Source organism: Stegostoma tigrinum, chromosome 32 (assembly GCF_030684315.1).
Source record: "Stegostoma tigrinum isolate sSteTig4 chromosome 32, sSteTig4.hap1, whole genome shotgun sequence".
Classification (NCBI taxonomy): domain Eukaryota; kingdom Metazoa; phylum Chordata; class Chondrichthyes; order Orectolobiformes; family Stegostomatidae; genus Stegostoma; species Stegostoma tigrinum.
Window position 1 is genome coordinate 8,200,710 of NC_081385.1, and position 18,727 is coordinate 8,219,436.

At 45.7% G+C, this 18,727-nt stretch overlaps 1 protein-coding gene across 3 annotated transcripts in view; it reads left to right on the forward strand.

Moving 5' to 3' along the window:
• abcg4a (ATP-binding cassette, sub-family G (WHITE), member 4a) overlaps positions 1–18,727 on the forward strand; it is a 150,464-nt gene that overhangs the window by 32,908 nt on the left and 98,829 nt on the right. For 2 of the 3 annotated variants that reach the window (XM_048562133.2, XM_048562134.2), the window contains exon 2: positions 5,765–6,002. The exons of the other annotated variant lie outside the window; for it this stretch is intronic. In XM_048562133.2, coding sequence (XP_048418090.1) covers positions 5,765–6,002 — 238 coding nt within the window. The remainder of the gene's footprint in view (positions 1–5,764; positions 6,003–18,727) is intronic. 3 annotated transcript variants of the gene reach the window in all.

Genomic DNA, 18,727 nt, shown 5'->3' on the forward strand with positions numbered 1-18,727 from the left:
TTGAGTCGAGACCAAAAGAAATAGAACGACATCAGAGACCTGCATAACATCCTCTTGGAGATATCTTTCCAATGAAGTGTAAATTTTGATAGTAAGTTCTTTTGGGCCTCAGTCTTGTTTTAGGTCATGCAAAAATGTAGACTTGCAGTTCTGGAATAAGGTCATTCTTAAGTACTGACACCACAGTATTATGTTCACTAGTCTATAAAATTGCCGGGAAACACAATTTTCCAGTTGACATAGCAGCATCAATTTGTACATCGCGGATCAAGTACCGATCAATCAGTGCCTAAACCTTGCTTTGAATGAGTTCATTTGGATATGGGCATCGCTGGGTGAGCCAGTATTTATTGTCCATCCCTAGTTACCCAGAATCAACAGTATTGCTGTTGGTCCGAAGTCACAGAGACAAAAGCAGCAGTTTCATTTCCCAAAAGGACATTGGCGAACCAGCTAGCGCAGCACAGTGGCTCAGTAGTTAACACTGCTGCTTCACAGTGCCTGGGACCTAGGTTCACTTCCACCTTCCAGTGACTGTTCTGTGTGGAGTTTGCCTGTTGTCGTTGTCCCTCTGTGGGCCTCCTCCGGGTGCTCTGGTTTCCTCCCACAGTCCAAAGATGTGCAGGTTAGGTGGATTGGCTAAATTGTTGCTCGTGTTCAGGAATGTACAATGTAGGGTATGGGAGGGGTGTTCTTTTTAGGGTTGGACTTGATAGGCCAAATGGCCTTCTTCCATACTCAATGATTAAGATGGATTTTTTTTCCAACAATGATTTCATGGTTGTCATCAGAATTTTGGTTCCAGATTTTATTTGGCCTCAAATTCCACCAACTACTGACTTGAATCTGGGTCCCCAGGACATTACATGGGTCTCTGGAATAATAGGCTAGCAATAATATCACAAGGCCAACACCTCCTTATTGAGTCTCCTTTTTGAATACAACTGAATGACTTGATTAGCTATTTGAGAGGGGCACTTTTTAAGATTTAGCCACAATGGTATGGGTCTGAAGTCATATAGGCCAAAAAGAGAGGACAGTAGAGTACTTTCCTGAAGGGACATTAGTCAAACAGATTTGGTTTTTAAGACAATCTGGTGGTTTATTATCACCATCATTGGTGTTAGCTTTTTATCCCTGAGTTATTCACTTAATTAAATTTAAGTTTCCCAGTTCCCAGGGTGGATTTGGAATTCATGCCTTTCCATGGTTTCGGTCTGGAAGCTGGATAAATGTATGAGGGGGAAAAGGTATACTGTTAGGATTAGGTGAAGAAGGATGGAAGGAGGTTCACATGGAGAAATTGCAGAAGCATGGACTGGTCTGGTCAGACCAGACAGCCTATTATCTATTAGACTATAACTCTCTTTAATACTGGGATCAGGATGACCTAGTCCAATTCTCCCCTACCCTATAGCTTGACCGCATAAAGAGAACACTTGGGCTTGACTCTGAATTTGCAATGTCTCAGGTGTTTGTTTTAACAGACGTTTCAACTTTTGTTTAATACGTCAAATTATTAGTGGAAAAATTGCAACAGCTTCTGCATCAAAAATGATTAAGGTGCATTGCTCTTTGAACTCACCAGCATCATAAAAAATGTGAATTAAATTTGTTTGCACTGTAAGTGGATAGCAAATTCATGGATGAAACAAAAACATTCTGCCATAACTTCAATATTGACATCTAGGCCCTACTAAACTGTCAATGTGTCCCAATTGCATGGTGTCATCTGAGTTAAAGATGATTAGTACTTGCCCTTGTAAAACACATAAGCTCATGATCTGGAATGGATAGAACAATAGAGACTATGTATAAATGGGTCTTTGTCTGACTAGCAAGATGTGGCGAGTGGAGTCCCACAGATGCCTGTGCTGGAGCATCAACTTTTTAATATTTACATCAGTGATTTGAAGAAGAGGAAGGAAGGTGTGGTATCTAAACTCACAGAAAGCACAAAGATAAGTGAGTTGTGAAGAAGGTATGACAAGGTTGCTGATGAATGTTGATTAGTTTGAGCGAGTGGGCAAAAATCCTAGCAGACAGAGCATAATGTGGGAAAATGTGAAGCTATTCACTTTAGGTAAAGTGAAAAAGCATTAAAAATATTACTTAAATGGACAATGACCACAGAATTCCAGGTTCCAGAGGGTTTCAGTGTTCTAGTGGATAACACACAAAACATGAGCATGCAAGTAAACATGTTAGATGCTGCCTTTTTTATGAAGAGATGATGTCATGCTTCAGTTTTGTAGAACATTGGAAAGACCACACCTCAAATACCACATTCAATTATAGTCTCCTTTATTTAAGGAGAAATGTAGATGCATTGGAGGTAATTCAGAGGAGGTTTACTAGGTTGGTATCTGAAATGAGTATCTGGGGCTTGTTTCCTCTGGAGTTGAGAAGAGTGAGGGATGACTTGATTGAACTATAGAAGACCCTGAATGATCTTCACAAAGTAGACATGGAGTGGATGTTTCCTCCTGTGGTTGAGACCAGAACCAAGGGACATTGTTTTAAAATTGGGAATCACCCTTTTCGGAAAGAGATGCAGAGAAGTTTTTATTTTGGAGTTCCCTATATCCAAAGGCAATGGAAGTGAAGTCATTGAATATTTTATGACCGAAGCAGATATACTCTTATTCGGCAAGGGAGTCCATGTTTATTGGGGATAGATGGGAATGTGGAATTCGGAATCAAATAGATCAGCCTTGGTCCTATTGAATGGCAGAATAACTTACTCCTGCTCCAATTTCATGTGATTGTAAAATGTATGAGAAAAGCTTCCAGCACAGCACTCCTGAGATTTTATCCAGTTCAAAGACACCCCATACATTGAGTATATTAGTCCTTTATTATCTTTAATTATAGTTTAGCTGAACTGGGATAAATGCTTTCAAGGTATGTTCAGAAGCTCTTTGAGCTGCAGACTGAAATACACAAGTCTTTGTAATGGTGCCAACTTAATCATCTGTTTACTAAGTCAGCATAGACCAGACTAGCAGAAAATGCTTAAGCAAGACCCACATTTTAGACATAATTAGTTACATTCTGAAAAGTTGCATTGTTTCTGGATGGAATCAGGCGATTACATAAGGTTGCATAGGATGCACTGAATACAAGCAGGCTATTCAGCCCCCCCAGTCTTATCCCCACTGAAGCCTCTTCCATCTACTTCGTCCAAACCTATCATTGTAGCACTGTTACCTTCTCTCATATATGCTTATCTACTGCTTCTTAAGTATATCTGTACTGTTCAACTTAACCTCTACCTGCAATATAACAAAGTGTGGGGCTGGGTGAACACAGCAGGCCAAGCAGCATCTTAGGAGCACAAAAGCTGACGTTTCGGGCCTAAGGGTCTAGGCCCGAAACATCAGCTTGTGTGCTCCTGAGATGCTGCTTGGCCTGCTGTGTTAATCCAGCTCTGCACTTTGTTATCTTGGATTCTCCAGCGTCTGCAGTTCCCATTATCTCTACCTGCAATGATTGGTTTCAAATTCTCATCATTGTTGGGGTCAGAATAGTTCATCTGAATTCCCTATCGGACTTCTTGTTAACTATTTTGAAATGATAGCCCGGTCATACTCTTTTCCCCAATGGAAGAAACGTTCACTCTATATCCACACTGTTAAAACTTTTTGTTACATTGTGTACCTCTGTTAAGTCACATCTTAGTTGTTTCTCAAGAAACAAGACCAGAACCAACCAGCCTGCAAGACCTCGCGTGATATCCTTGTAATTTTCTGGTATCGTCCTTGTAAATCTTCTCTGCACCCTCTATAGTGCCTCTAACTTGAAAATGGTTAGAAGAATTATGTAATTTGTTGTCAATTTTATTGGTTCTTGCTATTCCTCCCTCACCTTCCAACAGCCTTCTCCAATTTGGTGTCACCCATAAATTTAGGAATTGAGGTTTTTTGATTCTAGTTCATGACTGCTTTATAGTGAACAATGGTTTGGCCATTATACGTCTCAGTTCGATAAATGTAGGGCAGTGAAGAATCCAAATTTAAGAGGGTTTTCTAACCAGGAGCAAATGGGAAATGAAGACGATCCTTTTAATAATTGTATACAAGGGGGAATGAATTGAAAATAACATTTAAATAATGATCTACATTCATACGGTTGCTGACTATATCTTTGACACACAGGTGTCAACCTGCTGGTGGTTAATAGATTGATAAAGCTTGTAGATGATTTAGTAATGGGGAGAAGAAAAGTTGCATTGTGCCTAAGAACACTCCTGGGTATAAATAAACTATTAATTTTGACAGAACTGTTATCCCAGAGTATGTCATGTACATTGCATTAAGTGACTGTTGTTAAATAGGAATATAAGCAGGACAAATTGTACATAGCATTTATGTGCAAGGGCAGCTCAGTGGCTAACACTGCTGCCTCATAGCACCAGGGACATGGGTTCGATTCCAGCCTTGGATATCTGTCTATGTGGGCCTCCTCCACATGCTCTGGTTTACTCGCACAGTTCAAAGATGTGCAGGTTAGGTGGATTAGCCATGGCAAATGTGGGGATAGGGTGGGTCTGGGTGAGATGCATTTTGGAGGGTTGGTGAAGATTCAATGGGCTGAGTGGCCTCTTTCTGAACTGTAGGGATTCTAACATTGTAACCCTTTCTGTGCCAAGACAGAAGTCCCACTGAGTTCTGGAGAGAGACTTGAGTTCACAGAGCTCTGACGGAGGTGAATGTGTTAGCAACTAAAAAAACTAGTTTGGCCCTAGGAACTGTGTACAGGGGCCGGCATCAAAACTTTAATTCAAGCAGGTCTCAGTCATCCTCCAAATGATTGTATCTCCTTGGCAACATATCAGTTAAGATGAGAATATCCATTACTGCATAAGGTGACATCACATTTACCTCAGTGGGGTCATTAGGTATTACTTGAGTCACACTTGTATCATATTTTGAACTCTTCATTCTGGCATGTCCCCATCTCTCTCACCATGTACCATCCTGAGCTGGAACTATGTTGCCTGCCCCTTCAGTGTTGTTGGGTTGAAATCCTGGATATCTGCTCCTAACAGCAGTATAGGTGCTAGTAACCCCAAGGACTGCAAAGGTTCAAGAAGGCAGCTCGCCACCACCTACTGCAAGGGCAATTAGGGATGGGCAACGCAGGCCTAGCCAGCAATGGCACTCATCCCATGAACAAATATCAGAATTGTGGATAACCATGTTCAGATTTAGTCAAGTGATACTGATAATAATAGCCCTGGACAAATCTAGCATTGGCTCCAACACCAGAATTGAGCTGTGAAGTGCTTATGTTGCTCAAGCTATGTACTAACCTGTAAATACTTAAAATTCCACAGATGTTTATTAACCGTAGCCTGTTGGTAAGTTGAAACATCTTTTAACACCGTTTCACATGGAAATAGAACTAGGGCCTTAAGTCCTTTTTGTGCCTGTACAGTCATTAAGTGAAGTCAAGGCTGATCTCGGATTGACATCCTCAGGATGTCTCCAAGTGCTTTACTGTCATTAGTGTACTCTTAAAGTATGGTCACTGTTTGTAATGTAGAAAATACAGCCAGCAACCTGTGCATACCAGGCTTCTACATACAGCTCCTAAATAAATGATCAGGTGAGAGTGTTTTCATTGAGTCAAGACCGACATCATTTAACCGCCTTATTTCTATCTTGCATGGGAAGTACAAAAAAAGTGCTATAACTTGGAGCAGATCCAACAATTCAGTCATCTATTCTGATTGCCCTTGTCTGTCTCTCTTGCCCCACAGCCTGGAGTGATGGCTGAAAAGCCAGTCGATCCTGGTTGTGTGTCAATCGCTTTGGAAGATGCGGTTTGCAATGGTGCCTCCCAGGATGCACCTCTCCTCACCACACACCTCAAGAAGGTGGAGAACCACATCACTGAAGCACAGAGATTCTCCCACCTGCCCAAGCGCCCAGCGGTGGACATAGAGTTCAATGATCTCTCCTACTCTGTCAGCGAGGGATCTTGCTGGAAGAAAAGAGGTAGGCATAAGATTTGTTCTGCTTCTTTGTTCCTTTGTAACATACTTGTGTTTATATTTGTTCCAGAGTTCACGGACTAGTTACAGACCATTCAACCCCTTAAGCCTGTTCCATTATTCAGGCAGATCATGGTTGGTCTATTCACTTCCCTCGCATCTTAGCCTTACCATGAAGGTCCCACCTTTTCAACTCCTCGCCTGAGGTGCTTTCACCCTCTGGTAAAACTCACCACCAGTTGTCTCTCTCTAATGAGAGACCGGTCCGATGGGAGAATGGTGACTTTACTGTGACCTGATAACTACATTTGCACGACTTTGGTTCAGAGATCCCTTACCTGAGAGAATCTTTGAATCCCAGTTTTGAAATAGTCTATTTTCCTAACATCAGCAGGGACAGGCAGTAAATGCTGACCTAGCCAGAGACACCCACAACCCACAAATGAAAATAGAACAAACAGGTTTTTGGTAGAGCGAGTTTAAGCTTCCCTTTCTTATGTGGCAAAAGTGCATCCTGACATCACCTATGAATGACCCAGGCCTAATTAGTAGGTAAAGCTGTAACTAGATTCAAATAAGCTCATTGGAAGGGGGGAAAAATGCTACGCTTCTTAAAGGCATAATCCACCATGATCCATTGTTTAATCCACAGTAGATTTAATGCATTGCTCTTTAGTGCAGAATTTCTTGAGACTGATACTCAGAAGTAGAGGTTTTGCCTGGCCAACGACATGATTCTTCTTTGCAGAAATGACTCCAATGAGCTGGGAATTATTGTTTGCTAAAGGCTTATGTTATAAACTCAAAACAGTTGAGATTTATGGTAAATCTGAGGATTGAATAAGAATTGTTTTGAGGGTAGAAAACAGCAAATTCACATGGAAGAAATTGTGTCAGAATCTGAAGGAGGTGGGGTAGGTGGGAAATAAGGAGTGGTGTTTATGTGGGTCAGTTTTGAAACAACTGTTGTCTCTAGATCACATGATGCGCTTTGTGGTTTTCCACATAACCTACATCACAAGAGTTAGATTCTTGTTGATACAGATGCCTTGAAGTTTATTAACATCACTATTTACTGGGCTCCGATATTGCAAGCTTACACACACCTTCTGAGGAACAGTGCTTGCTGGTGTTATTGTATGTAACATCCACATAGCTGACTGAAGATTCTACACTGATTTGGATGGACGGTGGCTCAGTGGTTAGCACTGCAGCCTCCAGGGGCCTGGTTTGATTCCACCCTCAGTCAACTGTCTGTGTGGAGTTTGCACATTCTCCTCGTGTCTGCGTGGGTTTTCTCCAGGTCCTGCAGGTTCCTTCCACAGTCCAAAATTGTGCAGGGTAGGTGGATTTGGCCATGCTAAATTACTTCGTGTCTAGGCACGTGAAGGTTAAGTGGGTTAGCCATGGCAAAAACGCAGGGTTTCAGGACAGGTAGTTGGGTCTGGATGAGATACTCTTTGTAGGGTCAGTGCATACTTGATGGGCTGAATGGTCTGCTTCCACACTGTAGGGATTCTGTGACTTCATTACACAGAGAGATAGGTCTCTTTATATGGAAAAGTCTCATTTCATAATGTCATCCAAGTGTCTTAAGGCACAGGTACAACAAATTTCACAACTGATATCAAACCAACGAGGACAGGGGCCTTGGAGGAAGCAGCTGAGGAAGCAGGGAATGAACTCACTAACACATTTTAAATGGGCAAATGGAATTTATTTCAGATGAAGGTAAAATTGTGCTCAAAGCTTGGAGAAAATAGCACACAAGCTCCGTGAATGATGCTGAAGGTCCATGATTGATGTGCTTTTGCCTAAACGTGAAACTAGGGTACAGTCAGGGAATGTGGTATTTGCACAATGAATTCTGTTTAATAGTCTATTAAATAATGTTAGTACAACCACAGCATTTACTTGTACACATAGTGAAACAGCACAAAGTGTTTCACAGCTTCATTGCCAGACAATTTGACACGTGGGGGGAATATTAGAGAAGGAAGGCTCAGTGACAGTGGGGAGTGTTGTACTAGAAAGAGATGGAGAGGTTTAAGAAGGTAGGTCTAGATGGTAGGCTCTCAGCGGCTAAACGCACAGTTGCTAAGAATGGAGTGATTCAAACCTGCGAACAGGCAGGTAGCTGAATTGAATGAGTGCTATGATCTCAGACAGATTGAGATCCTGTTGTGGCTGTGTCCCTATCTCTGGAACGGTAACCTCAGGTTCAAAGACCCAACTGCTTCAGAGATGTTCATCGATATTGTTTACTCATGTTGATTAGTAAAATAGATTAATAAGTAAGAGGTAGATTGGGGCCCTCTTGTGTTGTAGTGGTAGTGGCCCTATCCTTGGAATGAGAGACCTGGTTTCATGTCCCAGCTGCATCAGAGGTGTGTAGTAATATCTCTGAATACATTGATTCTGGAAAAATAGGTTAAATTGGAAAAAAGCAGAGGGAGATAGCAGACTGTAACAGAACACAAGTCGGATTAAGTTGTAGCTGAACCATGCAGTACTCTGCTTTACCTGAAGCTGTGAGGTTTAAACAATGTAGAGAGAAGTTGCAAGACTTCTCCATCATATCCAAAATCTCTGCATTCAGGCAAGATTTGAGCAGCCTGGTCTTTTCAGCCAGCAAAGAAACTTCCGAAGCTTTGATCTTCCATAAGATAATTATTGGAATGGAAAAGCAAGTGTGATTATTTGTTGAAGTTAAATTGCAAGGGGACACGAATTGAAGCCATTGAGGACTAAATTAGGAGAAATATCGGGACATTCTTCTGTAAGCAAAACACAGCAAACATATATAAAATGGACTTCTATGAAGAGCATTGAGGGTGGAAACCCAGGGAAACTTTCAAGGGAAAATAGATGTTTTAAATTGAAGACATTAGGATCTTTCTAGTGAGATCAACTCAATAATATGCCATGATTACTTTGTGGTTTCTAAATGTGTAGGCATGTGTTTACATGAGAGCTGCTTTTGCTTGTATTATAGTTGGCATTCAACTACGTTAATTGACTCCTTGACTATATTTTTTTCTGTTCCCGTGTGGCTTTGCCTTTGTAATGGCAAAATACAATGGCAGGACCTAAAGAAAAAGTACATCCAGCTATTATTGCTGGCACAGAGAGACCAAGATCTTCATGGTCTTGAAATTTTCACACACACACTTTCAGTCTTCACAGAGGTGAGGATCTTTACGGATCTTCAGCCCAGTAGCATTGTCTTTTCTTACCTAATGTAGAAATTGAGAATATCCCTGCTGCTATTAAATAGGAAAATGGATGTCGACTGGCTGGAAAACATAGCATTATGCTGTCTGTTCTGGCTGAGTGTGCACTGTCAAGCTCCAAGGTCTGGGAGCATTAGTAAGCAATTCTGTCAGAGTGAACATTAAGTGAGTGAGCTACATTGTCTTTGCCACATTCATTATAATCTACGTGAAGGGACAGGCAGCTAAACTCTAATTTTGTGCCTTTGTGATTTGTAATCTGAACTTGTTTCATTTCTGCAAAAGCAGCACAAGTTTCTATTGATCTGCTGTGTGAAGTAATGTTTTTGTTTGTTGGAAGGAGAAAGGTTTGAAATCTCAGGTGTTTTCAAAGGGTATTACTTTGAGTATTTTTTTGATCCTCAACCATCTTTTACCAGGGCAGCCTGCAATAATTGATAACTGGGTGAATTCCTAGCTGGTTGTGTCACAATCTACTAGCTCCACAATTGACAGAAGGGGTTAAATCAGCATTTAGTTTATTACTTATTCCGTTAATTTCATTAGTGGGATGTGGGTATTTCTGGCTGAACCAGCATTTATTGCCCGTGCATAGCTACTATTGAGGTGTCTTCTTGTACCACTAGAGCCCATTTGGTGTAGGTAGACCCATGTCGCCTTAGGGATGGAATTCCAGGATATTAACCCGGAGACACTGAAGAATCGCTGATATATATTTCCAAGTCAGGTTGGTAAGTAGTTTGAAAGGGAACTTTCAGGCAGTCATGTTCTGATGTATCTGCTGCTTTTAACCTCCTAGATGGAAGTGGTCACAGGTTTGGAAGATGCTGTCTTAAAGAAATCTTGATGAATTTCTGCGGTGCATCTTGTAGATGGTGCACACTGCTGCTCCTGAGCATTGGTGGAAGGAGTGAAAGTTTATGATTGAAGTGCTGATCAAGCAGGCTGCTTTGTCCTGGATAGTGTTGAGCTTGTGTGTTGTTGGATCTGCACCCTTCCAAGCAAGTACTACGAGTTCTTGATCCAATGTTGCTGCAAAGCAGCTGCACCATCGGGAAAAACCTGGTGTGGAGCATTTCTTCTGTTTGAAAACATTTGGTAAGACTATTAGAAGTTCTCATACAGGAGTGAAGCAGAGAGAGGTGGAGAGTAAAGCAGGGCGTTGGAATGATAAGACCAAAGGCCCGCAAGCTTGAAGTTGAGGCTGGAGAAGGTTGCAGATTGGGGTCAGTTATAGCACTAGGTAATGTAAAACAAAGCATGATACTTCTAAATTAACCAAAATTTTGAAGGAACATGAGGCAAAGGTCCAATGTGGAGACTGTTACTATGAGCCGTAGAGAACATGCATTGGTGCTACTCCAGACTTGTTCCTGGAATGGTGTAGTTGCCCTTTGAAGGGAGACTGGCTCTATATTTCTTAGAGGTTAGAAGAATGAAGAGTTAGATGGAGACAGTTCAAGCCCAATCATGATCACCTTGAATAACAGGAGAGGCTTGAGGGACGACATAGTGTCCTCCTGTTAGATTTTTAGGTGTCCAGCTAAGCATGAGAGCATAGCTACTGGCTGGAGGTTATAATTACATCATGATTTGGGTAGCTTCCATTATCAGCCTGACAGAAATTTACCATGCCAAGAATTGTACGTGGAATTGCAAACGTTTAAAGCACTTTCCGAAATATAAGAATGGTTTCTTATTCCAAATACCTTGATTTCATTTCGAGCTTGATAACATCCTAAATGATGCACAAGCGTTTGCTCATGCTGCTGTTGGTAACGCTCTTTCCTCTCCACCCCAAAAACCCTACCGAAGCCAGGAGTATCAGTGCATTATCCCCAGTGAGTTACTGAGGCAGAGCTGCCCTCTGTCAGAAGCGCTATCCTTCAGGTTGCAGGTTCAACCAATCCCCATTCACCTGTGATAATGGGAACTGCAGATGCTGGAGAAACCAAGATAATAAAATGTGAGACTGGATGAACACAGCAGGCCCAGCAGCATCCCAGGAGCACAAAAGCTGACGTTTCGGGCCTAGACCCTTCATCAGAGAGAGGGATGGGGTGAGGGTTCTGGAATAAATAGGGAGAGAGGGGGAGGCGGACCGAAGATGGAGAGAAAAGAAGATAGGTGGAGAGGAGAGTATAGGTAGGGAGGGGATAGATCAGTCCAGGGAAGACGGACAGGTCAAGGAGGTGGGATGAGGTTAGTAGGTAGGAGATGGAGGTGCGGCTTGGGGTGGGAGGAAGGGATGGGTGAGAGGAAGAACAGGTTAGGGAGGCAGAGACAGGTTGGACTGGTTTTGGAATGCAGTGGGTGGAGGGGAAGAGCTGGGCTGGTTTTGGGATGCGGTGGGGGAAGGGGAGATTTTGAAGCTGGTGAAGTCCACATTGATACCATTGGGCTGCAGGCTTCCCAAGCGGAATATGAGTTGCTGTTCCTGCAACCTTCGGGTGGCATCATTGTGGCACTGCCGGAGGCCCTGCCCCCACACCTCCTCCCTCATCCCTATCCCAGGCCCCAAGATGACTTTCCGTATTAAGCAGAGGTTCACCTGCACATCTGCCAATGTGGTATACTGCATCCACTGTACCCGGTGTGGCTACCTCTACATTGGGGAAACCAAGCGGAGGCTTGGGGACCGCTTTGCAGAACACCTCTGCTCCGTTCGCAATAAACAACTGCACCTCCCAGTCGCAAACAATTTTCACTCCCCCTCCCATTCTTTAGATGACATGTCCATCATAGGCCTCCTGCAGTGCCACAATGATGCCACCCGAAGGTTGCAGGAACAGCAAATCATATTCCGCTTGGGAACCCTGCAGCCCAATGGTAACAATGTGGACTTCACCAGCTTCAAAATCTCCCCTTCCCCCACCGCATCCCAAAACCAGCCCAGTTCGTCCCCTCCCCCCACTGCACCACACAACCAGTCCAGCTCTTCCCCTCCACCCACTGCATCCCCAAACCAGTCAAACCTGTCTCTGCCTCCCTAACCGGTTCTTCCTCTCACCCATCCCTTCCTCCCACCCCAAGCCGCACCTCCATCTCCTACCTACTAACCTAATCCCACCTCCTTGACCTGTCCGTCTTCTCTGGACTGACCTAACCCCTCCCTACCTATACTCTCCTCTCCACCTATCTTCTTTTCTCTCCATCTTCGGTCCACCTCCCTCTCTCTCCCTATTTATTCCAGAACCCTCACCCCATCCCCCTCTCTGATGAAGGGTCTAGGCCCGAAATGTCAGCTTTTGTGCTCCTGAGATGCTGCTGGGCCTGCTGTGTTCATCCAGCTCCACATTTTATTATGTCCCATTCACCTGTTCTCTTGACTCCAAGGGCAGTACATCTGAACAGAACTCCAGATTCTCCCAATATTGTGGGAAACACTGTTTCCTCAGTCGGCATTGCTCGAAGCAGTCAAAATTACTATTCAACCCATTGTTCTTTAATAGGGTCTTGCTGTTTTCATTGGCTTCTGTGATTTGTTTGTAACAGTAGTCACTGCATTTAAGTAATTCAATATAAGTGGAGTTGCAAGATAATCCGGAGACATGATGAAGCATTATATAACTACAAACCTGTTTTGTTCTCTTTCTCTTTACCCCTCCCCCTCCCCCGTCCTCCCTCTCTCTCCCCCCCCCCCCACTTTCTCTCCCCCCCCCCACTTTCTCTCCCCCCCCCACTTTCTCTCTCCCCCCCCACTTTCTCTCTCCCCCCCCACTTTCTCTCTCCCCCCCCCCACTTTCTCTCTCCCCCCCCCCACTTTCTCTCTCCCCCCCCCACTTTCTCTCTTCCCCCCCCCCACTTTCTCTCTTCCCCCCCCCCCACTTTCTCTCTTCCCCCCCCCCACTTTCTCTCTTCCCCCCCCCCACTTTCTCTCTCCCCCCCCCCCACTTTCTCTCTCCCCCCCCCCACTTTCTCTCCCCCCCCCCACTTTCTCTCTCCCCCCCCCACTCTCTCTCCCCCCCCCACTTTCTCTCTCTCTCCCCCCCCCACTTTCTCTCCCCCCCCCACTTTCTCTCCCCCCCCACTTTCTCTCCCCCCCCCCCACTTTCTCTCTCCCCCCCCCCACTTTCTCTCTCCCCCCCCCCACTTTCTCTCTCCCCCCCCCCACTTTCTCTCCCCCCCCCCACTTTCTCTCCCCCCCCCCACTTTCTCTCTCCCCCCCCCACTCTCTCTCCCCCCCCCACTTTCTCTCTCTCTCCCCCCCCCACTTTCTCTCCCCCCCCCACTTTCTCTCTCCCCCCCCCACTTTCTCTCCCCCCCCCCACTTTCTCTCTCCCCCCCCCACTTTCTCTCTCCCCCCCCCACTTTCTCTCTCCCCCCCCCCACTTTCTCTCTCCCCCCCCCACTTTCTCTCTCCCCCCCCCCCACTTTCTCTCTCTTCCCCCCCCCCACTTTCTCTCCTCTCCCTCTCCCTCTCTCTCCCCATCTCTCCTTGCCCCCCCTCTCCTCGCCCCCCCCCCACTCTCTCTCCCTCTCCCTCTCCCTCTCTCCTCCCCCCCCGGACTTTCTCTCCTCCCCCCCCCCCACTTTCTTTCTCTCCCCCCCCCCACTTTCTTTCTCTCCCCCCCCCCACTTTCTCTCTCCCCCCCCCCACATTCTCTCTCCCCCCCCCCCACATTCTCTCTCCCCCCCCCCACTTTCTCTCCCCCCCCCCCCACTTTCTCTCCCCCCCCCCCACTTTCTCTCTCCCCCCCCCCCACATTCTCTCTTCCCCCCCCACTTTCTCTCTTCCCCCCCCACTTTCTCTCTCCCCCCCCACTTTCTCTCTCTTCCCCCCCACTTTCTCTCTCTTCCCCCCCCACTTTCTCTCTCTTCTCCCCCCCACTTTCTCTCTCTCCCCCCCCCACTTTCTCTCTTCCCCCCCCCCCCACTTTCTCTCTTCCCCCCCCCCCCACTTTCTCTCTTCCCCCCCCCCCCCCACTTTCTCTCTTCCCCCCCCCCCACTTTCTCTCTTCCCCCCCCCCACTTTCTCTCTTCCCCCCCCCCCCACTTTCTCTCTTCCCCCCCCCCCACTTTCTCTCTTCCCCCCCCCCCACTTTCTCGCGCCACCCCCCTCCTCGCGCCACCCCCCTCCTCGCCCCCCCCCCCTCCTTGCCCCTCCTCGCGCCCCCCCCTCCTCGCGCCCCCCCCTCCTCGCGCCCCCCCTCCTCGCCCCCTCCCTCTCCCTCTCCCCTCGCCCCCCCCCCCACTCTGTCTCCCTCCCGCTCCCGCTCCCTCTCCCTCTCTCCTTGCCCCCCCCACTCTCTGTCCCTGTCCCTCTCCCTCTCCCTCTCCCCTCGCCCCCACTCTCTCTCGTCCGCCCCTCCTCGCCCCCTCTCTCCCTCGCCCTCCCTCTCCCGCTCCCTCTCTCCTCGCCTCTCTCCCTCTCCCTTTCTCCTGGCCCTCTCTCTCTCTCTCTCTCTCTCTCTCTCTGTTACCAGTTGCTGGGAAATATACAAGATGATCAGTCCTTGTCCAATCATTTATTTTCAGCACCTATTTTTCAGTGATAGCCATTTTTCTTGTATTTAATTTTGCTCGGGATGTGGACGTCACTGGTTTGGCTAGAATTTATTTTCCGTCCTTTTAAAAGCATTAATCTATGTCATTAATTCACAACTTGCTCACCAAACTCTGTTTGTCTGCTGGATGAAAACCTGAAGCAGGTCTGTGCTGCGAGATCCTTGTCCTCTGACTGTCATTGAGTATGGCTTTTTCTGTGGATTGATTTGGAGCTGTCTGTTTGAGTTTTAAATCAGTTATCACACGGTGTTGCCATGATGTCTGGTCAAATTTCCTTTGACCCAACTCTTGATTTGCAGCAGTACATGCACCCACAGATAATACAAGAGCATTGATGTGCTCTGCTGACATCATTCTATCAATGCAATGCCAATCCATTTAAAAACACAAGCTTCCGTCTTCCATAATGAATATAGGTATAGAAATGAGCCCAGTAGTGAGAGGTCAGATACTAAATGCTGTTCCTTGTACAAAACAGAGTCACCCAGACTGAGAAGGGTTCAGTTGATGCTAAAGTAGCAAGTGGTGATAGAGGTATGATGTGTTTCCTTCAGACCTATTTGCAAACAGAACAGTTGTTTTTATTCCAAGTTGGAACAGAGAGCTGGATTAGAGGAAGCATTTTCAGGATGGCAAGCTCTCTAAAAAGTGGTATACTGCAGGGACCAGTGCCGGGGGCACAATTATTTACAATACGTATTAATGACTTGAATGAGGGAAGTGAATGTGCTGAAGCCAGGTTTGTTGTTAAGTCCTCGTGGATTAACATGAATGTTGCCAGGGTTGGAGAGTTCGAGCTACAGGGAGAGGCGGAATAAGCTGGGGCTATTTTCCCTATTTTCCATGTCGGAGGCTGAGGGCTGACCTTATGGAAGTTTATAAAGCCACGAGGGGCATGCATAGAGTGAATAGCCAAGGTCTTTTTCCCCAGGGTTGGGGAGTCCCACAACTGTAGGGCATAGGTTTAAGGTGCGAGGGGGAAAAATTTTAAAGGGATCTAAGGGGCACCTTCTTCACACAGAGTGGTGTGTGTGTGTGCGCGTGTGCGTGCCAGAGGAAGTGGTGGAAGCTGGTACAATTACAACATTTAAAAGGCATCTGGATGGGTATATGAAGAGAATGGGTTTGGAGATATTTGGGCCCAGTGCTGGCAAATGGGACTAGATTAATTTAGGATATCTGCTTGGCATGGACAAGTTGGCCAGAATGGTCTGTTTCCGTGCTTTGTATCCCTGTGTCTATAACACAGACATAGTCGGGAAGACAAGTAGTGAAGATGACACATGGAATCCACAGTGGGATATAGATGGGTTTAGTGAATGGGCAAAAAACCCCTGGCGGATGGAACATAATGTTGGACAATGTGAGATTATGCTCTTCACCAGGAGACAGACTCCCAGACAGCTATAACATCCAGATTCACTGGGTAACATGAATACAAACGGATGTGTTGGCCTTTTATTTAAAAGGTAATGCAGTATAACAGTTGGGAGCCTTGCTAAAATTGGGTAAAGCACTAGTCAGTTCACGTCTTGAATGCTGTGAACAGTTTTGGTTTTCTTACCTAACAAAGTATGCAGTGGCATTGGAGGCAGTCTAGAAAAGGTTCACTACGTTTGCCTCCGGTGTAGCTGGGGACTGTCTTGTGATGAGAGGTTGAGTAGGTTGAGCTTTTTTACTTGTTGGAGGTTGGAAGAACGAAAGGAGACCTTTTTGAAATGTGTTGGACTCTTAAGGGGCTTGGTGGGGTCAGTGCAGAAAGCTGGCTTCCCTTTGTAGGAGAGTCAATAACCAGATGTTATAATCTGAAAGTAGAATATCAGCTATTTAAGACGGAGATGACTTTTTTCTCTGTCTAGGGGGTGATGATTCTATGGAATTCTTTATCATAGAGGTCTCTGGAGGCTGGATCATTAATTATGTTCAAAGATGAGACAGATTTTTAATCAGTAAGGAAATCAAGGATTGTAGGGAAAGGCAGGAAGGTGCAATTGAGGATTATCAGATCAGCCATGATCTTGTTGAAGGTCGAGTGGACTTGACAGGCCAAAGAGCCTACTTCTACTCCTGTACCTTATGGTCTTCTGTATATATACAAGCAGTCCATATCCAAACGCAGCAAGACCTGGACAATATCCCTGATTGGGCTGACAACTGACAAGTGACATTCATGTCACCCAAGCACCAGAAAATGACAACCTCCAGTGGGAGAGAATCTAACTAAACTTCCTTGACAGTCAATGACATCACCATCATTGAATGCACCATTGTCAACATCCTGAAGGTTCCTATTGATCAGAAACTGAACTGGACCAGTCGCGTAAATACTGTGGCTACAACAGCAGGTGCAAGGCTAAGAATTCTAGAGTGAGTAACCCACTCACCAAAACCTGCCCAGCATCTGCAAGACACTGGTCAGCAGTGTGGTGAAATTCATCCCACTTGCCTGGATGAGTGCAGCTCAAGATGCTTGACAACATCCAGGACAAAGCACCCCACTTTATTGGCACCACGTCCATAAGCATCCACTGGGCTGGATTTGACTTGGCTATGAAGCACTCTTGTCGCCAGATGGCCAACTGATGCTCTTTGTCTACAGGATGCTCAGTAAGGCAGCCAGTAACCAAGAAGCTATTATACAACAGGAACCGGCACTTTCAGAAAGGAGAACCTTGCAAAGGAACTTTGGGGAGAGTATAAAATTAACATTTCCAATCTCATTGTGCATTCAGAATCAGGAGTTCCTTCGGAACTCGCTTACATTTGAAAACCGGTCACAGGAATTATGGAGCCAACAGTGAATTGTATTTTCAGTAAGCCAACGTACAGACATTGTCACAGTTCCCACATTATGATTTCTTCATTCCTCTGAAGTTCACAAGCACCGTGCTGATTAGGGTAAATTCACTTTATCGTATGTGCTGATGCAACAGCCACTACATTTAGATGCATCAGCTCCCTCCTTTTCCGCACAATAACTTATTCTTTGCTCTCACTGTTACAGTCTCCGTCTTTCCTTAATTCTTAGGAAATGGTGACATATTCAACTCGGGAAGGTGTGTGGCTTGAAATGAATCTTAAAAGTTCCCATGAACCTGTTGTTTTTGCATTTCTGGCTGGTACAGGAAGTGATTTTGGAAGATGCTATCAGTCAACCCTTAGCTGTTGCACATCTTGTAGGTGGTACACACTATAGCCACTGTGTATCAATGTTGGAGGAAGAGAACTTTTGAAGGTGCTAGCCAAGTGGGCTGCTTTGTACTGAAGAGATAATAGGAGTACCCTCCTCACGCCGCACCCCCATTTCCTTCCTACTAACCTCCTCCCGCGCCCTTGACCTGGCTGTCCTCCCCGGACTGACCTATCCCCTCCCTACCTCCCCACTCACACTCGCCTCTACTGGCTCCGTCCCTGCCTCTTTAACTTAGCTGTCTCCTCTTCACCTATCTTCTCCTCCATCCATTTTGGATCCACCACACCGCTTCCCCCCACCTCCCCCCACCCCACCCCCCCCCCCCCCCACCCCACCATTTATTTCAGAATCCTCTCCCCCCTCCCCCATTTCTGATGAAGGGTCTAGGCCCGAAACGTCAGCTTTTGTGCTCCAATGATACTGCTTGGTCTGCTGTGTGCATCCAGCTCTAAACGATGTTATCTTGCTTTGTACTGAATGATGGCTAGCTTCTCGAATATTGGTGGAGCTGTACTAGTCCAGAATAAGGTCTTACATTCCTGACTTGTGCCTGGTAGATGGTAGACAGGTTCAGAGAAATCAGACAATGGAGTATTCGCTGCAGAATTCCTAAACTCTGACCTGCTCTCATTGCCACGACATTTGTGTGGCTGGTCCATTTCAGTTCCTTGTCAATCTCCCAGACATTGACAGAGGAGGGGGTCCACTGTTGGTAATGCCTTTGAATGTTGAGTGATGATGGTTAGATTCACTCTCTCTGGAGATGATCATTTTCTGACAAGTGGCATGAATGTT